This window comes from Acipenser ruthenus, chromosome 43, assembly GCF_902713425.1.
Source record: "Acipenser ruthenus chromosome 43, fAciRut3.2 maternal haplotype, whole genome shotgun sequence".
NCBI lineage: Eukaryota > Metazoa > Chordata > Actinopteri > Acipenseriformes > Acipenseridae > Acipenser > Acipenser ruthenus.
The window spans coordinates 1,876,958-1,900,265 of NC_081231.1; the positions used below are offsets into that span (position 1 = coordinate 1,876,958).

A 23,308-nucleotide genomic window follows, 5' to 3' on the forward strand; every position below is an offset into this window, starting at 1 on the left:
GCTTGCTACGTCATTGTGAATCGTATTTCCAACCCTGAGATTGCAACACGCATTCCCATACATTCAATCAGTGCACTGACAAAGAAATAAACCAACACTGAAGTGTATATTTGTTTAGATTTGTTTTTATTATCCAAGGTAGATGTTCATTATCTTTATTATTAAGGCTTCCGTGCTGTTACAATGGAAGCAAGCCAAGGCATTTGGGTAAAACACAGAAGGGAAAAGACCCAAGTAGTGAGCCATGAGTGTTGAGCAACTCCAACACTGATCAGATTAACGATGAACCACTGCAATGCGGCCTCATGAACAGCCTACTGCTACAGGCTTGGAGACCGTAAAAGAGAGGCAAGGAGATGAGCCACAACTGGCAGTGATAACCTACCGAAACATGGGGTTCAAATATATATTGTGTGGTTTGCCTAGAAGGGAGGGCTTCTTTGCTCAAAGTTCTCTGTACAGTATCTCTCCCTCTGTGCTTCCCCAATCCTCCTATGCTTAAGTAAACATGACTGTCAACCTGCATCGGATTGTGTTTAAGTAATTAGATGTGTGTGTGTGTGTGTGTGTGTGTGTGTGCGTGCGTGTGGCACAGACCTGTCGTCAAGTCCCATTTCAGCTTCTGAACTGCTGCGTTTCCACTGCCCTGGAACCTGTTCTCAATGAGAGCTGTGCAGTTCCAGTGAAATGTCTAAGCAAAGCAAAACTCTGATTGCTGTGTGGTGAACGTCCCTAATCGGCTTAATATATGATACTGCTGATGATGGCTTGCTTACGGGACACCATGCAGAATTTGAAGCCTCCTTCAGGTATAACTAAGTTGCTTAAGAAGAATAGCTTACAGTCTGAGCACAGTATTACTAGACAATGGAAACACTGCATCCTAACATTAAATCCGTCCTATTCTCAAACAACGGCTTCATAACTTCCCAGCACCTTCAAGCCACGCCCCATTTCCTCTCTGGGGGCGGGTCTTATATCATCATTGGTTACCGTATCCTCATCATGTGATCATACATGGGCTGGAGAATTCAAAGCTGATCTCCATTCATTTACTTTGCTTGACCATTGTAAAAGTGCAAGGTTCCTGTAACCAGGTTTACAGAATCTCATCTTCATTAAAAAGGACTTGACTGCAAGTCTAGATATATATATATTTCTGTGTTTATTGCAGCGAGGTTAAGGAGAAGTTACATAGATAGCATTTCTAAAAGAACACTGCATGCATCTGCAAAAATAATATAATCCAATGTTAGGCAAGGCATTTTATTTCTCAGTTTCCATTATTTTTTTTAAATCACTCTTAAACTCAGCCTGCCCTGATCACAGTTTACAGAATTTAACCAGCTAGAATTGCAACATGGGATATTTCTAAAACACAGCCAGTATGTACTGTATATACCATATAAGCAGGTCCCTACTTGAATGTTGTAACCACATTATCCAATCGGAAGTAAATTGAATCTGCTTTTTACTATTTGATCACACAGCCCCTTGAATAAAGTAGATTTTTCCTGATGACATTCTATGATAATGTTTCTACATTCTAGCAGGGACCCCAGTAATTGCATACATTGGTGGCAGCGGTGGGATATTTCTTTGACAACAGAATTGCTGGCAGCTATAGGATCACTAGACTTGTGTATTCTTTTTTGTTTCTTGTTCACTAAGGGGGAGGGCAGGTGTCTGAGCAGCGATTCTTTGTTTAAGGGTGGAAAGGGAGAAGGGGATGGGCAGGGAGAAGGGGGTTTACAAGTCGCTCTCTCCATAGAGAGCGCTGGAGAAGGACATGTAGTCGAGCGCCCCGTTGACAGAATCGGATCCGATGTACTTGGTCATCCTGCTGATGCAGTACTCTGCCTGCTCTGGGGGGAGCTCACGCCTCAGCTCATCCACCGTGATGTACGTCTGAGAGAGAGAGAGGGGGAGAGGGAGAGAGGGAGAGGGAAAGAGAGGAGAGAGAGAGAGGGGGAGCAGGGGAGAGAGAGGGAGAGAGAGACAGAACAGAGAGGGAGAGGGGGAGGGGAGAGAGAGGGGGAGAGAGAGAGCGCAAGAGAGGGAGAGAGAGAGATAGTGGGGGAGAGAGAGAGGGAGAGAGAGAGGGAGCGGGGGAGAGAGAGACAGAACAAAGAGGGAGAGGGGGAGGGGAGAGAGAGAGGGGGAGAGAGAGAGGGCAAGAGAGGGAGAGAGATAGTGGGGGAGAGAGAGAGGGAGCGGGGGAGAGAGAGAGGGAGAGAGAGACAGAACAGAGAGGGAGAGGGGGAGGGGAGAGAGGGGGAGAGAGAGAGAGAAAGAGGGAGAGAGGGAAAGAGGGAGAGAGGGAGAGAGAGAGGGGGAGAGAGAGAGAGAGGGAGCAGGAGATAGAGAGAGGGAGAGATTGAGAGAGGGAGTGGGGGAGAGCGAGAGAGCGAGAGAGAGGGAGAGAGAGCACAAGAGAGAGAGAGAGAGAGAACAAGAGAGCGAGAGAGAGCGAGCGAGAGAGAGAGAGCGAGAGGGGGAGAGAGCGAGAGAGAGGGGGAGAGAGAGAGAGAGAGAGAGAGAGAACAAGGTTTATCAGTAACACAGTCGCAAGCCAATACAATTGGTTTTCATACAGCGCCTCTCATGATGGAGTTATCACAAAAAGGCGCTGAACAATTAAGAATAACCCAAATCAAAAAAGTCAGTTTTATACTGCTTTTAAAAATGAGCGAGAAAGCGATTTGAACAAGCGAATACTCAGGGAGCAAATTCCTGAATCTGGGAGCTTAATTAGAAAAAAAAAAGTTCTTCCGCCCACAGAGACGAGGCAGAAAGAAGGAGCAGGGTCGGGGTCAATTCCTGTTTTTCAATTCCAATTCCAATTCCCTTTTAATCAATTCCAACACATCGCTGATCGAAATTACAGTTAGCAGGATTCTGTTAAAATGAGCTTCTCACAGTGGCAACTAATGACTTCAATTGAAGTTGCTGTTTGTTAGTTAATTAAAAATTGGCTACAAAAGGAAAGCAGTTGAACAATCTCAACCATCATTATGTCTCTAAAATATCAATTCCAGTCCTTCGAAGGAATTGGAAATTGATTTTAAAAAATTATTGGAAACAAAACTGGAATTGACTTTCAACAGCCAGTCAAGTTGTCGGTACAATGAAACAGTAGGACTTACTAGGATGTAGAATTGCGGGGTCCCTATTAAATATATATCTTTAAAAGAGGGTTCCTCCAAACAAAAACGTTTGAGCACCGTCGGTACCAACGGCCTGGATTCTGATCAACTCAAGTGCTAAGAAACGTCCTTTGCTGCAGCTCAAGCCATGGCGGTAATCTTCCTGAAAGAGCAGTCTGTGAATGGCAAGGCGCTTCGCCTCTCACCTTGTCTGAAGCCAGGATCTTGAAGGAAGCCATGACCTGCTCGGCGGTGTCCGTCTCACCCGTCTCTCTGGTCATGAAGTCGATGAAGGCCTGGAAGGTCACGACCCCTGTGTTGTTGGGGTCAACCAGAGTCATGATGCGGGCAAACTCCACCTCACCCTGGGAGAGAGAGGGAGGGAGGGAGAAAGTAAGTGAGAGAGTGTTGGGTCTACTTGAATGTTGTAACCACATCATCCAAGTTGATCTGCAGTAAATTGAATCTGCTTAAATACTTGGGTTAATTTTTACTATTTGATCACAGAGCCCCCCTGAATAAAGTTTATTTTTCCTTAAAAAAACTTTTATAGATGACATTCTATGATAACGTTACTACTTCATTCTAGCAGGGACCCCAGTAATTGCATACATTGGTGGCAGCAGTGGGATCTGTTTCCCCCAACAGAATTGGTGGCAGAAATAGTATCACTATACTTATTTTTTTTTGTCTAGTTCACTAAGGGGGAGGGCACATTACTGAGCAGCGAATCTTTGTTTTAAAAAAACAATTAGGGGGTTTATTTTTCCCCCTTTTCACTCAATAAAATCAGGGCTTTGAACGTTCGATCAAACGGAGGCTCTGATACTGTGACTGGGGTCTTTGTCTCACCAGATCGTAGCCCATGGAGATGAGACAGGCACGGAAATCGTCTGGGTCCATCATTCCATTCCTCTTCTGCAGGGGTGAGAGGTCAGAGGTTAGGACTGGAACAGGCAGGAGGTAGCCGACATAATTTACACACTTCCATAACTTACACTCAGTGTCTCAGAGTCTCTGTGTTAGTTCAGTCTCAGAGTCTCCCAGTGTTACAGTTCAGTCTCTCAGTGTTAGTTCAGTCTCAGAGTCTCTCAGTGTTACAGTTCAGTCTCAGAGTCTCTCAGTGTTAGTTCAGTCTCTCTCTCTCTCTCTCTCTCTCTCTCTCTCTCACCCGGTCGAAGTGGTTGAAGGAGGCTCGGAACTCGTTCAGCTGCTCCTGGCTGATTCCCTTGGCGTCGCGGGTCAGGATCTGGTTCTCCACCTCGTTGATGGTTCTGGCGATGGTGGTGAGGAGCTGCTCCCAGCCCACACGGATGTGCTGCGGAGAGGAGAGGGAGAGAGGGGACATAGTTATTCTCTCACCTCCTTGGAGCTGTCTGTGTATAGATTCGTTATTAGTTTGCTTGCTGCATGAGAGGAGAGGGGAGCGCTAGTTGGGGAGTGTGTATCGGGGTACGTCCTTGTTGAAGGAGGGCAGGGAGGGAGGGAGGGAGGAAGGGTGTATATAGCGTGTCTCGGTACCTCCATGGTGTAGTTGGTGTGCTTGTTGTCGAAGATGAGGGCCTCCTGGATGAGCTGGTGGTCTCCCTCCAGCTTGTCAATGTTGGATTTGTAGTTAATGATGTTCTGCTCGTACTGCTTCAGCTGGTTCATCTGGTCCTCCAGAGAGCTTGAGATCTCCACCGAGATGTGTCCGATCTCCTGGAACACAGAACAGCACGCCAGGGTCACCCCACTGCTCAGCTCCCATGCATTCAAATATTGTAACCAACACAGCTTGAAATGTATTCAGTGGCAAAAATGATCATGTTCACATTCGTTCATAAAACAGGATTTAAATACGACTGGATCAAAAAGATGTAAAGCAAATCAGTGCACGAATGAGGTCTGAAATCAATAACACCCATTCTACTGTACAGGAGAGACAGTAACTCTCCTTAATAGGAGATTGTGCATCAGAGCTCCTTTCAGAGTCAATTAAAGAGTAAATGCATTGAAAGCAAACTTCTGTAGTAAATGTATTGCACTGTGAAGTGGAACACCATATCAGCGGTGTTTGTATCTGAGCTCCTGCTGTACCTCCATCTTGGTCTGGATCCAGGGTCCGATGATGTTGGCCTGGGCAGCGAACTGGCGCCTCAACCTCTCGTTGGCCTGCTGGCGAGCCACCTCCTCCTGCAGCATTTGGTCTCTGTGGGGGACAAGGTGCTTGACCTGGGGGAGGGAGAGGGACAGGGGGCGGGGTCAGAACAGTACTCTAACAATGGGGAGTCCCAGAGAGGGGGCGGGGTCAGAACGGTACTCTGTAACAGTGGGGAGTCCCAGAGAGGGGGCGGGGTCAGAACGGTACTCTGAAACAGTGGAGAGTCCCAGAGAGGGGGCGGGGTCAGAACGGTACTCTGTAACAGTGGGGAGTCTGGTAGGGCAGCAATGATACTCACAGCCTCCCACTTGTTGACGATGTCTTGGGGGGACAGGTTGGTGTAGGGGTTGATGCCGGACAGCTTGATGCCGTAGGTCTGTGCGATCTTCACAATCTCGTTCTGGATCCCCATGGTGGCCATGCGCTCCTTATCAGCCTCGGGCAGAGTGGCTTTGAACTGCTCGTGTGCTGTGATGAGACTCTGAGAGCAGGGGGGAGGAGAGGGGGGTCAACACAGCCAACTACACCCACACACACACACACACACACACCCTCTCTCTGTGAACATGTGGTGCAACTCTCTCCCTCTTCTCCTGGATCTCCTCCTCTGCACTATGAATGGGTCCTGCAGCTCTCTCTCCTCTCTCCCCTAATCTCAACCCCCCTCGTCTCTTTCCTCTCTCACCTGAATCTGCCGTTATGAACATCTCTCGATCTCCGTCTCCCCCTCTGTCTCTCTCTCCCCTCCATCTTTGTATGCCTCCTCTCTCTCTCTCTTCTCCCCTCTCTCACCTGGATCTCCTCGATGCTGTGCACTATGAACATGTCCTGCAGGTCCTCCATGGCTCCATCCATCCAGTTGTTGAAGGGCGCCGCCCTCTTGGCGAACTCCAGGTACAGCTGGTCGATGGTCTCCCACAGCTTCTCAACTCGCTGCAGACAAGAACCATGACATCATCCCGTTAAAAAACCATGACATCACCCCGTTAAAAACCATGACATCATCCAGTTAATAACCATGACGTCAGAGAGATGACATGAGAAGGAACTGAAAGGCCAGCAGGGTGCTGCCCTACCTCCAGGGAGTCTCTCCTCTTCTGGGTCAGGGTGCCCAGGCTGTCCCACTGGTCACAGATGCCCTGGCAGCGGGCATTCACAGTGGAGGCGTCATGATAATCCAGCTCACTGGAACACAAGAGTGGGTTAGAGAGACAGACCCCGTCCCCTTAGAAACAGCCTCTGCCACTTAGAGACAAGCCCCTCCCTGACTAGACAAGCCCCGCCTCCTTTCAGACAAGCCCCTCCCCTGATTAGCCAAGCCCCTCCTCCATTCGAGACAAGTTCCTCCTCCAACTAGCAACATGCCCCTCTTTCATGATTGTGCGAAAAGTCACCATCACCCATCTCCCCGTCTCTCTCTCTCTCTCTCTCTCTCTCTCTCTCTCTCTCTCTCTCTCTCTCTCTCTCTCTGTGTCTCACTTGAGCTCCTGTGCGATGGCTGCGATCTGCTCCACTCTGTCCTGGTGTGCTGCCAGGTCGCTCTCAAAGGCCTCGTGTTTCCTCATCAGAGCACGGATCTCCATCAGGGAGCATGACTCATAATCCTTCTGAGACAGCAGGCTCTCCTTGCCTGCGGGGGGTGAGAGCGAGTCAATACGGCCCCGTGATCACACCGCACCAGGCTGCTTACCCCATGCTACACCTCAATATACCCTAGGATAACAACAGTGTGTCCCCAGAGGAGCTAAAGGACAAGCTCCCTCAGCCAAGCCAGTAGGAGATACTGTACACTGGCCTGGTCGATCTCATTATACCTGTATTTGAAATGAAGAGGTCAACTCCAAACTTGCAGGGGAAGCACTGGCAATGGTAATGTTAATATAAGGGGTGGACTCTAGTCTCTCTCTGGTCTCTGTACTCTCTCTTGTCCCTATGGTATCTGGTCCCTCTCTGGTCCCTCACCGTTAGTCCAGGACTCGTGCAGGGAGCACTTCTGCTTGAATTTCTCAGCCAGGTGATCCAAGCGTTCCAGCCTGCGAATCTCAGTGAGCAGCCACTCCTCATAACCCTTCTCCACCTGCTCCAGACCCTTCCACGCGTTCGCTATGTCCTGCAGGGGGAGAGGTGGTGGGGGGGAGAGAGTCAGACAGGGGGAGTCAGAGAGGGGTTCGGGGGGTGCGGTTTGGGGGGTCCTCTTACCGAGACCATCTTCCCCTCGGAGGGCATGAAGGCAGGCCGGTTGCTCAGCCTCAGCTTGGTCTGCAGGGTGTTGAAGTTGATCTCCAGCTGGCATTTCTCCTGCACGCGGGGGGGCTTGTGCACGCGCCGGTAATCCCGGAAATCCTCCAGCTTCTGCTGCATGGCGCGCATCGTCTGCTCCGCCACGCGGTTCTCCAGCCACGGGATCGTGCGCCGGATCCACTCCAGGAGCTGGAGACAGAGAGAGAGGGAGAGAGAGAGAGAGGGAGAGGGAGAGAGGGAGAGAGAGAAAGAAAGAAAGAGAGAGAGGAGGGAGAGAGAGAGAGGAGGGAGAGAGAGAGGAGAGACAGAGAGAGACACAGAGAGAGAAAGAAAGAGAGAGAGGAGGGAGAGAGGGGGAGAGAGAGAGGAGGGAGAGAGAGAGAGGAGGGAGAGAGGGAAAGAGAAAAAAAGAGAGATATAGGAGAGAGAGGAGGGGGAGAGAGAGAGGGAGAGTCGTGTCTTAAAGGATCTCAGAGATTCTGCCTCAGCAACATGACTAGGTAACCCATTCCATCTCCTCATCTCTGTGTGAAATAGTGTCTCCTTCCCCCTGTCCTAAGTCTCCACTTAATTACCAACTGTCTTCTGCTCCTGGTTTCTGTGCTGCACTTAAAGCATTGAACAGAAGAAAAGTTTGGGACAGAGAAGAGGTCGTTCATCCGCCCCTACTAGGGACATCAAATTGAAAAGCACAGAATCGAGTCTTTTTTTAAATATTCTCAGTGTTTTAGATCCTACTACGTCACCCGGTAGGCTGTTCCATGCATTTATAACTCTCTGTGTCACAAAGTGCTTCCTACCTTCTGTTCTAAACTCTACTCCTCTTCCATTCATGCCCTCTTGTTCTCTCTGTGCTGAATTTGAAGTCGTGGCTTGGGTTGACTTTATCATGACCAGTTAGGATTGTAAAGACTTCAAAATCAATTTTTTTTGTATTTGTATTAATGGCTCAAGCCTAGAATTCTAGGTGATGCAAAACATGTGGTCACAGCTGCACACAGAACTCCTGTGAAAGGCTGGAGTAATCATGATCCTAGTTTTTTTTTGCAGTGCAGGGTTTGTTCCCAGTTTGCCCCCCGTACCTCGCTGGCCAGTTTCTCATACTCCTCCATCAGCTTCTCATTCTCCTGATTGACAGCCAGCACCTTACAGATTCTGTTAGCCGCAGTCTCAGCCTTGAGGGGGGGGAGAGAAAGACAGGCATTGAGAAAACACAGCGCCCCCTACTGCACAGCAAACACTATGGCGCACAGCTGTGTTAAAAAGGAAACTGACAAACAGGTCTTGGTGTAACCGAAAGAGCGGTAGGGGAGGTCGGAGATATTATCACGTTTTAATCTATTATTATTATTATTATTATTATTATTATTATTATTATTATTTATTTCTTAGCAGACGCCCTTATCCAGGGCGACTTACAATCGCAAGCAAATACAAATACATTCAAGTGTTACAATACAAGTAATACAATAATCTATAACAAAAGGATCTAAAAAAAGGCAGACAGGCAGCAAAAAGGCAGCGATATGATACGTATCACAATAGTGCATGGGATGTTTCTAATAGGGCTACTTAATGATGAACTGTTTTATTAAAAGGACCAATCTTACATGAGATAGGGAGAGTATGCATTCATCCCTTCTTATACAAGAACCACCTGGTAAACTACAGTATACTGTGTTGGTCTTGTGTCACCATACAGACAATACGTACCTCCATTACGATACGTTGTGTAAAGAAATTATCCTGATTCACTCTTTCTCTCGCTCTCTGTCTGTCAGTGTGTCTCTCAGTGTCAGTGTGTGTCTCTCAGTGCCAATGTCTGTCTATGTGTCAGTGTGTGTCTCTCTGTGTCACAGTGTGTCTCTTACCTGTTCTGCCCCAGCGAAGGCATGGTAGAAACAGGACACGTAGGTCATGATGGCTTTCTCGTCGGGCTTGGGGGTGTTCACAATATCTGACAGAAAACACACACATTCATCACACAGCATGTCAGAGAAGGGGTTAAACTCCTAGCACGGTCACCCCAGAACCAGCGGTCTGCAAAGCTGCAAAACCTCGGAGAGACCACGGCCTCTACACATTTCTATAACTAACAGCTAATATGCAAGGACTTATATACACCACTGTGCCCGTGTTCCCTAATGAGCTGGCCTAGGGATCCAATAACATGATTATGGAAGTTAATAGAAAATTCTTTAGGGCAAAAATGTAATTAGCCCACCAGGGCAATTCAGGGATGGAAATAAGACTCCTGTTGTATAACGGCTTGATCCACTCCTGGTTTTACCATGAGTTTAATAACACAAGCCTGTGTTACATATACACTCCGGCTGATCAAGCGCGTAGGAAAACCTGGAATGGGTGGAACTGCTATGCAGTGGGAGTCTTATTTCCATCCCTGCGATTAATCTGTTTCTGAATGTTTCATTTAGGCTTGCAAAACTAAAGCCATGGCATTCACTAATTGTTTTCCCATGGTTCTGAATATGCTTTACCAGACCTCTCTGTGCTTTACAATGCTTCCCTATGCTTTACCAGACCTCTCTGTGCTTTACAATGCTTCCCTATGCTTTACCAGACCTCTCTGTGCTTTACAATGCTTCCCGATGCTTTACCAGACCTCTCTGTGCTTTACAATGCTTCCCTATGCTTTACCAGACCTCACTATGCTTTACAATGCTTGCCTGTGCTTTGCCATGCTTTCGTTGTGCTTTATTACATGTTGCTGTGCTTTTACTATATTGAACTCATATAAGGGTTAACCAGACTGCTCTCTGCTCTCACCCTCAGCATCCAGCATCTTGGGGATATCCAGGTACTTCTCAGCCACTTCGAAGGCAGTGTTCAGGTTACCAACTGGGTCATCCTGGGAGAGAGATGCCTGTTATTACTCTCTGTAAAAGCTGCAGCATCACAGCCCTGCCAATGGTTTAGAGTCGCTTTGTGTTTCTGTTTCAGCTGTCATGAACAGGAGCGCTGTGGCCTCAACAGAGCTCTCAGAATCATGTCTGCTACCCTCCGAGTACATCTGGCACACCAGAGTGTAACCATTAAACTGTTCCCCCCTGCAACAACCCTAGTGGGTGTAAAATTACATCTGTAGACATGATTTTGAGAGCTCTATTGAAGGCACAGTCATGCTTTGAACTTCTTTCTTTTAAAAAAGTGACCAGGGAAACAGAAAGTCATAGAAAGTGAAATATGTTCGTTAGAATTAATTCAAATAAAGCTGATTAACAGTTATTAACGAGCTAACTAGCATGTTGAAATTGAAAATGGTTAGTTAATAAATTACCCACAATTCAAAAACACCACTAAAAGAAATTATAAATTGATGACTTTTTTTTTTTAATTTAGTGTGTCCAATTATAATTCCCCCCCTGATTTTCTCCCAATTTGGAATGCCCACTCGCTTTTCTCCTCCACGCAGCGGCCGTCCTCCGATCCCACGACCAGCCAGCTTCTTTTTCACCCAGGAACTCGAGAGCGGATTTCAGAGAGCTGTCGCCCTCTGGAGGATAAAGGCCAGCCCTGCAGGTGTCCGCTCTGAGCTCACTGGGCGCCTGACCAGCAGGGTCCACTGTAGAGCGATGAGGAGAAACAGCCCCATGGCAGCGAAAGAGCCAATGCGATGCTCCCTTCGGAGTCCCCAGAGAAAAATCAATGACTTCTAGTCAAGATGTTTGTCGCTGAATTCTACAAGGTTCTTATAGTAACACTGCTTAGTGAAGATGTTGCGACTGGTTTATCTAGTTAAGAGCTGGGGAGTGAGGGGCTTGCTTTTCAACTCTGATTCCATGTTTTCAATTTGTTAAGGCACTTTCTCGCACCCTTGTGACGCAGTGTTAGTGAGCTCGCTGCTGGCAGTGTAAGAGAGGCACCTTTCTCAGTTTGGAGTAGTCGATGAGGTCGGGTCTGTGTCTGTGAATGAGAGCGCACAGCGCCAGACCATCCTTCCAGCTGACAGGGGAAAACACCGCACAGCCAGGGAGAGGAGATCAGCCAGGGAGAGGAGATCGACCAGGCAGAGAGAGAGAGAGAGTACAGGGAGAGGAGAGGAGAGAGGGAACAGGGAGACAGGAGAGAAGAGGAGATCGACCAGGCAGAGAGAGAGAGAGAGAGAGAGTACAGTGAGAGGGGAAGAGGGAGAAGAGAGACAGGAGAGGGAGAGGGAGAGAGAGACAGATGGAGTACAAGCGAGAGAAATGTGGAAAGAAAGAACAAAGGGACGATAGTAAGAGTAAGAAAGATAGAGAAAACGAGACAGAGCGAGGGAGAAAAGAAAGGGATTAGATTGGAAGTCAGGTGAAAATAAACTGAAAAAAGGTGAAAAAAAAGCATTTCTAACTGAAAGATTCCAGATTCAAAGTGTTCTACAGAATCACAATGAGAGGGTTGAAAAGACCAGGGGCAAAGGACTAGCAAGGAATTCTATTAACACAGGATTTTAAAAAGTAACACAAAGTTAAAAACAGACATTATTATTATGAATTAGTCAATTTAGCAGACGTTTTTTTCCAAAGCGACTTACAGGGACTAGGGGGTGAACTATGCCTCATCAACAACTGCTGCTGCAGAGTCACTTCCAATCGGACCTCATTTGTTTTACGTCTCATCCGAAGACTTCTTGTGGAAATGGTCTTGTTTTAAAATTTTTTTCAGTGCCACTAGCACGTGATCAAACTACATTTTACACTTCGTTTTTTCTTGTAAACAGGTAACTCCGTATGAGCCAACATCCTTAGTAAAGCTACTAAGGTGTGGCATCAACAGCTCTACTCAGCCCTACTGAGGTTGGGACCCGTACGTGCTGATCCTGTCTGTCTGTCTGTCTGCCTGCCACACTCTACACAGTAACCACGATAACTGCCTTGATGTTGCACCAGATTGCATGTGAGTGTAATTAGAACTGTTCAGCATTAAAACAATTATGAGGACCCTCTATAGATCGGGAAAGCACACAGTGAAATAGTGACGGCTGATCTCAGACACTGCTAGTGATCGTGACATCATCATGAAGGGAGCGGCTTCAGACGGATGGAAGCGCTTGTGATCCATTCACATATAAAATTTTAAAAATCTAGCACGGTGTTTATGAGAAGAAGCCACGCCCACCTGATGTGGAAGTTCTGCACGTTGACATTCCTGTAGGGGGCAGTCTTCCTCTGGCACCACAGCAGCAAGCCCTCCTTAGCCGAGGTTTCTGAAAACACAGAGTGAGGAGAGCAGTCAGTGACACACGGAGAGCCGAATTCGCAGAGCCCTGCACTGCCACACAACAAGCACAGCTGGCCCGGACTTGAACTACATTAAGAAGATCAGAACATTCAGCAGCTCATCCAGTTCCGAGCAGCTGATTGATCTCAGAACTTTGTCAAGTCGGGTCTTAAAGGATCCCAGTGATTCAGCCTCAACAACATGACCAGGTAACCCATTCCATCCCTTCATCACTCTATGTGAAGAAGCGTCTCCTTCCCTCTGAGTCTACACTTAATTGCCAACTGTGTGTTCTCTGGTCCTGGGTTCTGTACTACACTTAAAGTATTGGTTAACTAAGCCAACTCCTTTGAAGATTTTAAAGACTTCAGGTCATATCCTGCATGAGATAGCATTCGGTAGCTCAAGATCAGTGGTAACGCAGGTCTGAATGCACCCCCCACCCCCACCCCCACCCGTGGCCCCACTCACCCTCCACAGAGATGTCCTGGATGGCGAAACGCAGGATGATAGTCCAGATCATTCCCAAGGTCATCTTGCAGTTTCCATCAACGATCTCTGAGGGAGAAAAAACAGCAGTCAGTCACACAGCCATCCTTTATCATACTGCTGCAAACACACAAGACTGCTGGGTTTGGACAGTCTATCAGCTGACCTTCAAACATTACAGTTAAAACCCCCTAACCCCCTCATACCAACAGCCAATTATCCAACAGCCCACAGTTTCATACTGAGGTTCTGTTATAACTCAGTAATGGAACGCCAAATAAAGCATGGCGGAGGAGGTAGTCTCATGCTGGATGTTACGATGGTGCTTGAGCAGTTTTTGGTGTACACAGCTCCTCACCCTCTGCTCCGATGGACACCAGCTTCACCCCCTTGCTGCAGATATAGTCCAGGGCCTTGTTGACGTTGGCGATCTTGTGGAATCGCATCTTACCCTTGTCAGGTTTGGGCAGCCTCTCGCCTACATGGAGACACAACAGTAAATCAGACCCGTGCTGTACAGGGCAGACAGACCCCTGCTACAATTACAGCCAATACAAAGCTGACTGTTTTTGCTGTGACTTTTCTAACTTCCCTTGAAACACATTTTTATTGGTTGGATATACCAGGTACTAATGACAACCTTAAAACACGTTTTGATTTGATGAATATATATACTGTACTAAATAATTATAAAATGAGCAAACATACGTGTTTCGCAAACACACAACAGAAAATACAACAAGTTTAACTTGCCAGCATTCAGAGACCTTTTCTTCTCAAGATCTTTATGTACAGCTGTGGCTAAAAGTTCTGCATCGGCTAGAATTTTAGAATGGAGCCATAATTTAAAACAAAATAAACTATATGAAGATAATTTAGATCTTTTATTTAACATCATGTAATCAAAGAAACTACACAATGAGGTCGCAAAAGTCTACCGGAAGCCATAACAGTAGTACAGTAGTATTTCATGTTAGATTTCGAAATGTCACATTTTTAAATTCAGTTTTTCGTTAAGTATATGGAAAACTACAAAGCGGTGTGTAATTCAAGATGTTAACTTAACATTATTCAGCAGGTTTCATTCGACTTTATGAAGCAAAACTAGAGGGTGATTCTATAGGGTGATGCAAAACCTTTGGCCACAGCTGTAGTATCAGGCACTATTCAATATCTGGACAACTTTCAGATCATAGTCGTATAGTTTTGTGTTTTAAATTTCTTGTTGGTTTAACAAGATCAGTAGCAGAAAGCGCCACAGACTAAGATCAATAGCCTGGTTCAGGACCGGGCCAGAGTCAGATGGGCAGTGGAAACAGGTCAAGTCTTACCGGAGATGACCTCCAGCAGCAGCATGAGTTTGAGTCCATTCCTGAAGTCCTCGTCAATGTTCTCGATCTGCGTGCCGGCCTTGCGCAGGTGAGAGTTACACCAGGCTGTGAAAGTCTGAGAGACAGAGACAGAGAGGGGTGAGCGGGACAGCCATGCTTAACCCCTACAGCAGTGCTTCTCAAACTTTTTGGACCACGCCCCCCTTCCTCTTGTCTGTGGTACTCGATGCCCCTCCCCCTGTCCTCCACACACATCTACATACACTGTGGGGGAAAAAAAACATGCCTCTGGCTTCTCTGCTGCTGTTGTGTTTGTTTCTTTCGTACGGATGAGCCACCCATCCATCGAAACAAAAGCAAACTTAACACTGCAAATGATGTGTCCAACACTTACTAATAAAGTAAGCTGATGAACTACGTACCTCACCATAGATAGCAGTGGACTTCGCCCAATGATACGCAAGCTTAAATAAAAAGGCACCAGTCAGATGCACAGCGCCCTCTAGCAACTTTGACAAGCCAGGAGGTGTCCGCAGTAAGATTTGCTTCAAGTTATTACATATAGGTTAAGATATGCGCGTTAATCAAAACAAAAAACTTCTCCCAACCCCCCCCCCCCCCGCCCCCCCCTCCCCTCGGGATACATTCTGCGGACGACCAGATCTATCCTGTCAATACATTTTAAACCTGTTTCGTGAGTTATCAAGGGACCCAGGGTACACCAGGGAATACCAGGAGAACACGCCCCACACCAGGGTATACCAGGAGAACATGCCCCACACCAGGGTATACCAGGGGAACATGCCCCACACCAGGGTATACCAGGAGAACATGCCCCACACCAGGGTATACCAGGAGAACATGCCCCACACCAGGGTATACCAGGAGAACACGCCCCACACCAGGGTATACCAGGAGAACATGCCCACACCAGGGCCATGTCAAACCCAATCGGGGAGACTGTGTCTTTAAAAGCTGAGACTGGGGGATGGTTGGAATGCTCCTGCCCATGAAATTTGATGTAGCGTGGAAGGAGAGACAGGCGCACAGGTGTCCCTCCTTCAAATCAATCCCTATGCCACACATAACCAAATTTAGACAAGGGCCCGGGCCAGGGCAGTGGAGCAAGGAGGCTAAATCAGTCCGCTGTGGGACGCCCAGGAACAGCTGATAGAGGGGCAGGATTCCTGAGTCAGCCCCCCACCCCTCCTCCTGCCAGACTCCCGCAGCGACATTTAATTCCCTTCCACTGACTTTCAATGGAGACATTTTTGATAAAAATCAGTAAAGGAAAAGATTGAGTTCCTCCATCTGTCTGCACCTATTGATTCAATATTTTTTCAGTTCTCTAACCTGTGTTATAACTGCGATTTGTAAAGTTCAAAAACACTAAAAGAAACTTAAAATTCAGTGACAAACGTTTAGACTGGAAGACTTTTTCAATGTCTTGGATAAAAGCGTCTACCAAATAAATATTATTATTATTTATTTCTTACAATTGTTACAAGATATCACATTATTTTTACATACAACTACATTATTTTTTACACATTATTTTTACATACAATTACCCATTTATACAGTTGGGTTTTTACTGGAGCAATCTAGGTAAAGTACCTTGCTCAAGGGTACAGCAGCAGTGTCCCCCACCTGGGATTGAACCCACGACCCTCCGGTCAAGAGTCCAGAGCCCTAACCACTACTCCACACTGCTAAATAAATAATAAAATAACCTGATCACGAATGTGGGCAAAGTTTGATCAAATCCAGGCCAACAGTTCGAGATACAGCTTTTAGTACCTCAAGAATCTGTATTGAAGAATGACTGTACCAAGTTTCATCACAAATGAAAATCAGCAGGTCTAGTTACAAAAAAGCATGTTCTACTGTCTGCATTCCCGGTATGTTGAATAATTTCTTGTAAGTTTTATAAAACTTATTACAAACTTTTTACCAGCTCAACCAATTACAAACTCTGACACAGATTACCGAGCAAGGTTTGCTGGTGAATGAATGGAAACCAGTAGGCTTATCAGTTGCAAACCCCACCCCCACCCCCCCCCCCCCCAAAAAAAACTGCTTCCTGTCTTTCAGGTGACACTATGGAAGAGTGTGGCAAACACACACCAACGAAATACATCTGACTGCAAAGCAAACAGAATTACTGAAAGAACCCACTGCCCCCTCTCACCCTCCTGGTCAGCTGTGCTCCATTCTAAACCTCACCTACATCTGTCACTGTGATGGATCATCACCCTTCACAAAGCATTTGGCTGTGTATTCATATCCAGGCAGGGTTTATATTAGCCGATCAGTCCACCTGCTCTCTGGTAATTGTTAGCAATGGGAATGTGTGCCTCGTGTCCTTTGCTTATTAACGAGGGGGCAGCCTGTGGTGCTTCAACCCTGGATCAGCATGGCTGGTCAAACCTGGGATGGACGACCTCCAAAGAAAAGCAGGTGTTCAGTCTGCTGGTGCTCCCTGGGATAAAAAAAAATCCTTCTACATGTTTACTGCAGTAATATTGCCTTCTTCCAAGGTTAGATTACGCATTCACCTTATTTTAAAAGGTTTGCCCTGTTTTTTTTAAAATGCTTTACCATACCTCTCTGTGCTTTCTTATACACAAGACAACACAAGCTAGCATCTTTTCTCTTGTTACAGCAAAGTGCGCTTGTCTGAAAGAGGGGTGCAATCTTGCATTTTGGGATAACTCTCGGTGCTGTAAAATGCTCTAGAAATTCAGTCATGTCTAATCAGGGTATGGACTGATCAAATCAATCCCTAATCATTCTCTAACACCTTGAAATAATCCAATTTTCTTGTGATTGTGTTGCGATAGCCCCAATGGTCCAGCGTTGCTTACTGTGTACACAGAAACCCAGACCAGCCACAAAACAACCCCACAGATTATACCCTGCGCCCTGGAGACCTGACCTGCATATCAGATCCACAGCTAACATTAGAGGAGGCACGTGGAGGAGGTATGGGAGAGATCCACTGAGCTCAAACACCCTCAAAACCCTGACCGGAGGAGAGCCAGCCAGCTTCACAACACTCTCCAAACGACCAGAGGAAGGGATTGCTTATTCACAAGCCCCTCTTTGTGGGATCTAAGCGGTGGACGAAAGGGGACCCCTTTCAGCCATGGTATGGCTAGCTAACCAATGTCTCAATGAGGCTGGCAGCCTGGACAGCCTTGCAGTGTTTATTATTAGGCTTTTCTAGCTAATAACCAGCAGCAAAACAGCCTGAAAATAAACTAGATGCCAAAAAAGGAGCTTTAGTCACACCTGAACATTTTGCTATGAATTCAGGAACTCATTTTGTCCTCTTGAGATCCAGAGATGGATTCATGTCCTTTCTCCCTCTCTCTGTGACTGCCTGGAGTCAGAGTTATTGTTTTTTTTTTTAGTTATTAAATTGATTATTTTTTTGCATCTTGTTGGTTTATATTTCCTTGTCGTCTCTGTTTATTTTTATCAATCTTCGTTTGAAATTAGTGAGTTATTTTTCACGGCTTGTCTTGCCTACAGACTTGTCTTCCTCAGTCGGTGTGATATTTCGGAGAGTTCAGTACAGAAGTGCTTGATGTATTCATGTTTGCTTACTAAAAAAGTGAATGGAGAAACTCTGCAGAACAAGCAAGAATGAAATAGTTTTGATCACGACTCTGCTCTGCTCCGGATAATCATGAAAACTCAACTCAACATACTTCAATAGCAATTATAAAGAAATAATGTACAGTTTCCAACATTTACAAATGGAAGATAACAGTAATTACATTACTGTGCCAGCAACACACATTGAAATGTTATAAAACAATACAAAAACATGTGTTTTCATTACTTTGTTCTCTCTCTCTATCTAATATAGGGTGAGCATTGAAATATTTAGGAACTCCATGCTTGACAAAAAGTACCAACTGCACAAAAGCAAGTCTATGGATACAACTGCAAGACAAAACGAATCAAATTACAGCTGAGAATTTGAGAAAGTCCCCAGACGCAATGCCACAAAGATGCCAAGCTGTTATTGAAGGTGGGCGTGCTAAATATTAGCTTCAAAGACATTCAGACATCGCTGTGGTTTTAGTTTTGAATTCGTTTCATGCAAGGTGAGTTTGCAAACATGAATAACCAGCTTCTGTAGTAAATTAATAATTTTTTGTGTGCAAAGCTCAAGAAATCACAAATCTTGAGGTGTTAATAAATTTGCACACTACTGCATATGCAGAAAACGTGTGCCCTGTGCCATGCGGTCAAACCACCGCCTGCTCTATACCCTCTTTGCAGGAGATTCCATCTCCAGGGAAGGGTAATTAAGGACTTTGTTTCCAGTAATCATTTATTAATGACTTGCACCTTAAACACATCTTTGAAACGCTCACATTTGAAATGTCTTTCTATGGTGTCTCCACAGTAATATGAAAAAGCAGAAAAGGTCACTATTCTTTGCAAAGTCTTTCATTTGGAATTGACAGGGAACAGAACTAGAAAATAAACTCGCCAGCCAGCAGGACAGAATCGCTGTGCTGTACAGACATCAGTTATACATTGCTTTCTGATTTATATCAACAAATATGAACATGGTTATTTCTGCCACTGTATACAGCTCTGGACAAAAGTTTTGCATCACCTAGAAATTTAGGATTGAGACATAATTTAAAAAAAAAAAACTATATGAACATAATTGATTTATTTTATTTAACATTGAGTAATCCAAGAAACTACAAAATGATATCGCATAAGTCTACCATAATACAGTATTTCATGTTAGATTTAGAAATGTCACATCTTTTCAATTGTTGTCAGTGTTTCTTGAAGTATGTGGAAAACTACAAAGCTGTGTGTAATTCAATATGTTAACTGAACATTATTCAGCAGGTTTCATTCGACTTCATGAAGCAAAATGAGTTCATTCTACAGGGTGATGCTAAACTTTTGGCCATAGCTGTACATGTCAGTTTGTTTGAAAACCATGTGCCCCACCATCACTAATAATAATAATAATAATAATAATAATAATAATAATAATAATAATAATAATAATAATAAATAATTTTAAGTCACGTTCCATTGAAAACAATATAGTCTTCGGATCACCTCTTTCTTCTCTAAGTGTCATCTCACGCAGTATTTATATTCCAACACATTCTAGATCACTTGTGTTACTAACATTGTAATAAAACAGGTTTAATCTGTATTAAGTGTTCAGACTGTGTTTTAAAAGGGTGCCATACCATGCGCATAATCTATATTAATATAACAATAAACATTTAGCAGAAGCAGAATTAGCAATAATGCTTCCTGATTGTATTCAGATGGGGCTGTTAATTAGTCTATAATGATCGCAGTATTTTAGACCCGGCAATAACTTTGGTTTGGGTCCCTTACTTGCAGTTACAACAATAGCAGCGCATGACCCTGCCTGCTTCAGCAGCACGCTCCACGCTTCCAGCGCTATTAATAAAACAGAGATGGCATGTTATTGATTTTCAGATTATCAGGGAGCTCTCAGCTGCCAGCTTCCCAGCACTGGAGAGAGACAGAGAGAGAGAGAGAGAGAGAGAGGAGAGAGAGAGAGAGAATGCATCGAGACCTATAAAAGCACTCAGACCTATAAGGCACTCAGCAGGGCTGACTTGAGAAATGTTAGAACGAACTTACTAAATACATTAAGAAAACTGTTCTGCTTTAGAGGCAAGAACATGTTGGAAAACTGAACCATGTGGTCGGTTTTGTGGTTTGAATTCAAATTCAATGGCTTTGTTCGCCTTTATAGTGCAATTGTTTAACTAGACACTTTTTCAGTGTCTTCAATGTGAAAAAAGACTTGTTTGTCATTGAATTTATGAAGTTCCTTTTAGTAATGCTACACCAAGCAAATCTGACCAATATTGCCTATACGCAGAATTGGTATGTATGGATTTTTATATAGTTATAATTCAAATTACATAAAAAAGAAAGTCTTAATTAGATAAACTAGTTACAGAATGTATTTAAATTATTTTTGTGAAAAAAACAAAAAAGCTTTATGTTTCAAAACTTTAACAAACTTTTGCCAGTTGAACTTTGCATAACCCTAAAAGACTTCAAACTGCAAACAGAATATAAAAAGGGTGGAAACCCCCACAGGTAATAAGAGATGTACTATTTGAAGCTAGATGGATGAGAGGAGTAATGTATACACAAGAATTCAGTTTCTGTTCTGTGCCCTTAGAAATGCTTTAATATGGATAATTTGCAGGCCGCTGTAAAAACTTGTAAAAAGAATAATTACTGTAACGTTATTGCATTTTTTTTTATTTGGAAAACATACAATAACTAAGTATGACAAAACGAAATGCTAATAAAACGAAGGCCTGGACCAAATCAAGACTTTGACCCACCCAAGAATTGCAAATTACAAACCTGGTACTGAGTGTTTTTTGTTTGTCCGAAGATTATTCCTTCTACCCCAGAAGGAACCCGCTAATACTGGGTTTGTAACTTGCGATTAACAGGTGGGTCAAAGTTTTGATCTGGCCTAAATGACAAGGTTTTCATTTCTAAATTTAGCAGTGGAGAGAGTCACAGATGGCTTTCGAATCTTGCGTGAGCGCTGTGATTTTATACAGTGCCACCAGAGGGCAGTGTGGAGTAATACAGGGGACCAGCAAGCACCACTGCTGCTAAACTCCTGTGACGTCACCGTGCATGAACTACAAGGCTACCCAGATGGGCGTTTACATTCCCTGAATAAACACAAATCCTGCGCTCTGAAATCCTGATTATCGCTGACCCATCCGACTGAATCTGAATTAGAATGTCACAATCCTGGCTTATAGCTTTTAAAAAGGACCCCATGAGGGTTGGAAATAAGACTCCCATTGCATAGTGGTTTGCTCCAATCCTGGTATTACTATTAAGACACACCTGAGCTTGTTGCAGATACGTTGTGGCTCATCAAGCTCATAGTAGTAAAAACTGGAATGGATGAAACTGCTGTGCAATAGGAGTCTTATTGCCATCCCTGCACATAACATAAGAACATAAGAAAGTTTACAAACGAGAGGAGGTCATTTGGCCCATCTTGCTCATTTGGTTGTTAGTAGCTTATTGATCCCAGAACCTCATCAAGCAGCTTCTTGAAGGATCCCAGGGTGTCAGCTTCAACAACATTACTGGGGAGCTGGTTCCAGAACTTCACAATTCTCTGTGTAAAAAAAGTGCCTCCTATTTTCTGTTCTGAATGCCCCTTTATCTAATCTCTATTTGTGACCCCTGGTCCTTGTTTCTTTTTTCAGGTCAAAGAAGTCCCCTGGGTCGACATTGTCTACACCTTTTAGGATTTTGAATGTTTGAATCAGATCGCCGCGTAGTCTTCTTTGTTCAAGACTGAACAGATTCAATTATTTTAGCCTGTCTGCATACGACGTGCCTTTTAAACCCGGGATAATTCTGGTTGCTCTTCTTTGCACTCTTTCTAGAGCAGCAATATCCTTTTTGTAATGAGGTGACCAGAACTGAACACAATATTCTAGGTGAGGTCTTACTAATGCATTGTAAAGTTTTAACATTACTTCCCATTACTTTTAGCAGTTTAAAATCACCAAACTTTGTTATAAGGGGTTACTAGAAGCCTCTTCCTTTCTCTCACTTCTATACCCTAATTAAGTTTACTTCCACTCCGAAATACCTGCATGAGCTCACCCACCCCCCTCCCCCCTCCTCCCTCCCCCACAGAGGTCCTGACGCTCAGAGGCAGTTTTTAGAAGCTGCCCTACAAGGACCTGGCTTCTGGAATAGAAACTGCCATCTGATCATCTGTTCTCTCTCTCTCTCTCCTATTTCCTTGCTCCCTCTCTGAGTTCCTGTCCTTTCAACCCTGAAATCTGCCCAGTCAGCACAGACCCCCCCCTTGACATTTTCAGCCACACTGTTTTTTGGAAGGGGGGGGCAGGAGGAGGAATGCTTGCATCCAAATCAAATAAAAGTGGAATTTAGCTAACAAAAAGGTTACAATGTCCTGCGCATAGCATTGCTTTATGTGCAACTGTTCTGTAGCAGAGCAGCAGACACGACCAAATTAGTTATACAGAACTTCAGAAAACTAGGTTGGAAAAACGTTTTGGTTTTACACACCGATGAAGGACCAGCAAACGCTGATCAACTTGACTTGTTTTTTTAAGTTTTACACCTAAATAGTTAGACAGCTTTCAAATCTTTTTTGAAGAGAAAAAAATGTTGCATTATTAAGTTTTTAATAGTAATGGATTATAAAAAAAAAAACCTGCAGGTAATAGGACTGAATAGATAACACTAAAAATCTACTGGAATACATAATATATATGTATATGCGTAGACATGCAATTCAAAATATATTTCACACGTGCATTGAAAAATGATTATATATATATATATATATATATATATATATATATATAGAGAGAGAGAGAGAGAGAGAGAGAGAGAGAGAGAGAGAGAGAGAGAGAGAGAGAGAGAGAGAGAGAGAGAGAGAGAGAGAGAGAGAGAGAGAGAGAGAGAGAGAGAGAGAGAGAGAGAGAGATTACACACACACACACACACACACACTTTGTATGACATTATGTCCTAATATATAATAATATTTATATGTAGAAATCTATTTACTTTCACATTAACATTTTGAACTACAGGGTGATTAGAAAGTAGGTTTACCACATCAATGATCTACATGGTGTGTTGATCACACTGTAGTTCTCTTATGGCTATAA

At 44.6% G+C, this 23,308-nt stretch overlaps 1 protein-coding gene across 1 annotated transcript in view; it reads right to left on the reverse strand.

Annotated features, from left to right (window-relative positions):
- Positions 1 to 109: 109 nt before the first annotated feature.
- LOC117398534 (alpha-actinin-2-like) overlaps positions 110 to 23,308 on the reverse strand; it is a 29,491-nt gene continuing 6,292 nt past the window's right edge. The window contains exons 2-21 of the mRNA XM_059011796.1: positions 14,571 to 14,685; positions 13,598 to 13,717; positions 13,222 to 13,308; positions 12,649 to 12,736; positions 11,415 to 11,493; positions 10,318 to 10,399; positions 9,402 to 9,487; positions 8,613 to 8,705; positions 7,489 to 7,719; positions 7,252 to 7,399; positions 6,769 to 6,919; positions 6,366 to 6,474; positions 6,082 to 6,222; positions 5,588 to 5,770; positions 5,226 to 5,360; positions 4,668 to 4,847; positions 4,318 to 4,464; positions 3,999 to 4,064; positions 3,353 to 3,511; positions 110 to 1,908 (exon numbers count right to left, since the gene is read on the reverse strand). Coding sequence (XP_058867779.1) covers positions 1,750 to 1,908; positions 3,353 to 3,511; positions 3,999 to 4,064; positions 4,318 to 4,464; positions 4,668 to 4,847; positions 5,226 to 5,360; positions 5,588 to 5,770; positions 6,082 to 6,222; positions 6,366 to 6,474; positions 6,769 to 6,919; positions 7,252 to 7,399; positions 7,489 to 7,719; positions 8,613 to 8,705; positions 9,402 to 9,487; positions 10,318 to 10,399; positions 11,415 to 11,493; positions 12,649 to 12,736; positions 13,222 to 13,308; positions 13,598 to 13,717; positions 14,571 to 14,685 — 2,559 coding nt within the window. The 3' untranslated portion in view covers positions 110 to 1,749. The remainder of the gene's footprint in view (positions 1,909 to 3,352; positions 3,512 to 3,998; positions 4,065 to 4,317; positions 4,465 to 4,667; positions 4,848 to 5,225; positions 5,361 to 5,587; positions 5,771 to 6,081; positions 6,223 to 6,365; positions 6,475 to 6,768; positions 6,920 to 7,251; positions 7,400 to 7,488; positions 7,720 to 8,612; positions 8,706 to 9,401; positions 9,488 to 10,317; positions 10,400 to 11,414; positions 11,494 to 12,648; positions 12,737 to 13,221; positions 13,309 to 13,597; positions 13,718 to 14,570; positions 14,686 to 23,308) is intronic.